Here is a 5010-nt window from a genome sequence, read left to right as displayed (position 1 = left end):
AAACCACTCAGTACAACAGATAGTTGCCAACAAATATGTAAATAAGAATAGACACGACAGTAAAAAAACATAAAGATCAAATATAATAAACCAGACATTGTCGTAGTAGATAAAAAGAACAAATTGATCAGAATAATCGAAATAGGTGTCACATCACAAGAGTGTTACAGCAAGTAGAAAACGATAATTTAAGAAAGTATAGAATCCTCGCGAACGAATTAGGCCTAATATATGATTTTTAAACAGAAATAATTTCCTACGTAATCACTTAGGACGGTATAGTGACTAAGTTTCACAAATTTTATACCACAAGACTTGAGAATCCTAATAAGGTAGAAGCGTATATCCAGATGATCACGCTATAGAAGACGCTAGAAAGCATTTCTTTGGACTACCGAAGGAGAGGAGACGAAGCCGATGTGGAAAGGACTATAGAAACGAGAAGCCACCTACAAGCAGGAGACCCTAACGCGGAACCTATCCTTGTTTAACTAAAATATAAATTACAATAAGTATACCCTAATGGAATTTATTTATATGTACTTAATAAACGGGTTTAAAATATTAGGACACGTTTAAAAGTAAAAATAAAGTTAATATTTATAGGTGTATAGACACGCTTTTTATATGTCATCGATATTTTAGTACACTACAAAACTATTAGAGAGCATCAAAAAGCTTTAGATACCGTTTAATATATCTATTTCAATTATTAAAAAAAAATAAAATAACAATTAGAAGCATTAATTTGTATTTATGGCAAAAAAATTTACATTATAGAAGTCAACCAATAGAATATAGAACAAAAGGAATTAGTTACTACAAATGACCTAAAAACTCGAAGGATGTTAAAAAAAACTAGGAATTATCATCTAGCATAGAAGTTTTTTTGTACTGTGCAGAAATCTGCAGTCCTCCAATACTGTTAATAAAGGAAAATGCCAATATATATGGGAAGAATTCCAATTAATAATACAAAAAAACATTGAGTTTAATACTATACATATTGTAAGCATTCTATAATCTAATTTTTTTTACTGTTTACACGTATCATTGGGACTAGATGCAATATTAGACTAAATTTGTAATTGAATAGAACTATCGATATCATTTGTATCCGGGCAACCTAGAGATGCGAAATTAGTAAACTATCACATAGGAAGAAACTTTAGCTGTATAGTCGATTAAATGCTTTAAATAATGGTTATTTATAAAAAACTTGATTTCTACTGATTACACTGCGTTTAAAGCTTTTTATCTAAAAAAATAAATTGATTCATAACAGATTAGTTGATGGACAGTGAGTGTTCATATGAAGACTTTTAAATATTAAATAAATCAAAGTACGAGAATAAAAAAGAATGTATTATGCTTAAGGATACACTTCGGCAAGGTTTACGCTAAAAACACATATTGAAGCCTAAAAAGGCGGGGAAGACGCCCTTTGAAAATATAGGCCCAAAGGTAAGCCCATGTATGTTTACTGCAATAAATTACTTTTTCTACGCTCCAAAGCAAACACGTTTTAGAAAAAAAAATCAAGTACGATTTTTTTAAGTTTTTGAAAATATTACAAAGAATTCAATCTGAATATATTGATTTCTAATGTAGTAAAAAAATTTAGTGACTATATAAGAAACAGAATAAGAAAAACAAATTGCCTTCCATGTAACTTCTATAAAGCATTGTTTAAAGGATAAACTTGAAAGATTAGAGAAGGCGAAAACAAACAAGAAAAAATAAGATTGTTAAGACAGATGATAATGAGCTCAATTGTCAAAATAAAAAAAATTAATACGGCAATAAACTTTGCACCCAAAGGCTTTAAATTAAGAAAATTTAGACTTACTAAAAATATATATTTGAAAATAATTAACAAGTAAAAACAGTTTTTTTCAAACAAAACACATAAAAAACATTACTATGCAATATTGTATTGGTAGAAGATACTATACATAAATATAATAGACATCTAAACTTTTTAGCTTTGGACGATATTGTAAGGATTATATCCAACGATCCTTTCATTCCTACATTATATGTCAAGTTAATAAAAAACATATGATTGAATTGTATAATTAAAAATAAGTAATTTTATTTTTAGAAGAGGAAAAGATTGAATACCTATGCGCGGGAAAGTTTTAGTATGAAGAATTAAGATATTTTTCTATTAAAAAACATTTTCTTGTATATATATATATATAAACAAGAATTGATATTATACAACAAAGTTTTTAATAGTTCGTTTGCAAATTTATTTGTAAATACTGTAGCGGCCTTTTAAGTGTGTATTTATGATCTGTTTATGTTCTAAAATTTTTTTAACGATTAATAATCATGAATTTTATTGTTTTTTACATAAAAATCGAAGAAATTACAAATATAGTTTCAAGATCTTTATGTTATAAGTTGGCGAAGCCAAGCACTTTAAAGGGTATTCTTGGTTCTAGCATGTTTATGAGGCAATTGCCATATTTAAAATTAAGTTTCTTTAGTTGTCGGGTGATCATGAGCTGTTATATTGTAATATTTGGTGCTTTTTTCTGTACTTATCCAAAATAATCCGCGATTGATTTCATGCAGATCAAAGATGCAAATTATTAAGTTTCAAATAGAGTACTTTTCTATGTATAGATTTATCAAGTATTACACTGAACAATTAAATACATCTAATTTCATTTATCATGTTTATACGGCATTCCATTATCTCAATGCGATGAAATCGAAAGTTAAATTTTTTACTCATTGAATTATCTCGTAAAACTTATTGCAGAAATAAATAAAATAGTCTACAAAAAGTGCCATTTTTAACTACAACATAATATAGAAAACGCATTTAAGAAGTTTATTAATTGTAGTATAATTGATTCAACCCTCTAAGAATGTTTATAGTTTCGTTATAGTGTAGGATCAAGGTTGTTAATTTCGTTTTAATTCTAGTTATAAGCTGTTCTAAAACATATTTAATTTCAACATATTTGTATTCATATGTTTCTAATTTATCTTCTAGTAAGTGAAAACTTTCTAAAATTGGTATGTTTTTATATTGGGAAAAAATTTTGATGTTGAAATTTTGGATATTGATTCTGGATTCAACTGATCCTACTTTCAGTTTGGGTAGTCTTGCATTAATATAAAAAATTTCTATAAATAAGTTGAAAATTCTTATAAAATCAGTTATTATGTTTTTTATATCTGTAGGTATCCATGGTTCACTTAATACTTTTTCATAAGCTCGTAAATTTTTAACGTTTAGTTTACGATTATGCAATCTGGTTTTTGTTAATTTTTTATTATAGGATTTCATAATCTCTTTATCGATCATTTTTTCGTTTATCCCATTTTGATTTTTTTTCTCTAATATAATTTTTTCCAAGTTTCCTTTATTAAGAATTGTTTTGATTTTTTCCTCACACTGAGATAATCTTTCCTTTACTGTAAAAAAATAACAAGAGCTGTCGGGGGCTAAACTTTTGGTGTTTTGCGGTATGTCCCCTACTTTATCCGTTGTTTGAGAAGATTTTGTATCTTCATCTTGAGACTCAATTGTTATAATATTTATATCGTCAATTTCCAAAGAATCGTTATAGTCTTTACCTAAATACGTACTAGCCATTTCTTCCTTTAAAGAATTTAAATCTTGATAGTCATTGTTTATATTAAAATTAATAATATTTTCAAATATGAAATTAGTGATACCACATAAATCATTAGCAGATTCATAATTTAAACCATCGATATTTGAATTTTGTTTAAGAATTTCTGCATGTGATTCATTATCAAACTTTTCTTGAGTAGATGTATTAGAAGTATCATTACTATTTTTGTAAATTGAACATTCTAAGTGCGCATCTAGATTTAAATTAGCGCAATATACTAAATCTAATATTAAAAACATTTTATGGGCTAACTAGAATTTTTTCATATAAATTATACAAAAAAAAATTTAGAGAAAAAAAAACTGTTGTATTGAAAAATTAGGCGCTATGTGGTAATTTTAGGCCGATCGCCGAATTTTTCAAAAACAATGATTTTTGACATTGATAAAAAATCAACTGAGACGTTTGACATTTTTTGACGTACAAAGAATGATGATGATAATATGTGTTACACATACTTTGAAACTTTTGTCAATTTTTTTTATATAAATGTGATATAAACCACATGAGATTATTGACATCATAACGAATTTTCTAGAAATTATTTTTGTATAAATAAAAATAATATGTTTAAGGGCAAGTATTTTAGAAAGAATGAACAACAACAATAATAACAATAAATATACTGTTTATTTCATAATTATAGACACCTTGTTCCATTTTTATAGACCTTGTTTCATTTTTATAGAACCCTCATTTCATTATTATAGACACCTTGTTTTATTTTTTATAGAACCCCCATTCATTATTATAGACACCTTGTTTCATTTTTATAGACACCTTTGCACAAAATTTATTTTACTTTCCTTTAAAATTTTTAACCCTTAAAATATGAGAAACCTAAATGTCAGAGATGAACTTAAGGAATATCGTGATAAAGATCATTTGCTAAGATAGAAGATGAAACGCAACCTTCTACCCCAAGAAAAACCAGGAAGATGATTACCAGGTCGAGTAACGAAAATTCTTTCGTTACTCGGCCTGGTATGAAATTTATTGATATGGAAGTTGCTTTAAATCTCAGTAAGTCTAGCCTTAAACGCCTATATAAAAAGAATCTTACGGAGAATTTACCAACCTTTAACTTTTAAAACGGCAGGACAAAAAAAGAGCGAATCTTTAAAAGATATTTCTATGGTTTCAAATATTATTGCAACAAAAATAGCCCGTAATCCTTGTCTAGGTCTATATAATTTATCCGATAAATTGCAAAATTTAAATTCCACGGGACATTACTCTAAGTCAACTGTTTACAGACTTGTTAAAAAAATAGGGTATAGTTCTAAACCCCGACTTTAATTCCACTAAGTAGAAACAGTCCTCAGAACAGGCTGTTACGGTGTCAATATGC

General features: G+C 27.3%; 1 protein-coding gene across 1 annotated transcript; it reads right to left on the bottom strand.

Moving 5' to 3' along the window:
- Positions 1-2848: 2848 nt before the first annotated feature.
- VNE69_05213 (uncharacterized protein) lies at positions 2849-3898 on the bottom strand (the record flags this gene model as incomplete). The annotated part of the gene is made up of 1 exon (XM_065473697.1): positions 2849-3898. The coding sequence occupies one exon, from the start codon at positions 3896-3898 to the stop codon at positions 2849-2851; it is 1050 nt and encodes a 349-aa protein (XP_065329769.1).
- Positions 3899-5010: the final 1112 nt, after the last annotated feature.

The sequence above is a fragment of the Vairimorpha necatrix genome, chromosome 5 (genome assembly GCF_036630325.1).
Source record: "Vairimorpha necatrix chromosome 5, complete sequence".
NCBI lineage: Eukaryota > Fungi > Microsporidia > Nosematidae > Vairimorpha > Vairimorpha necatrix.
Note: the sequence above shows the minus strand (reverse complement) of the source record. Positions and strands in the feature narration are given on the sequence as shown.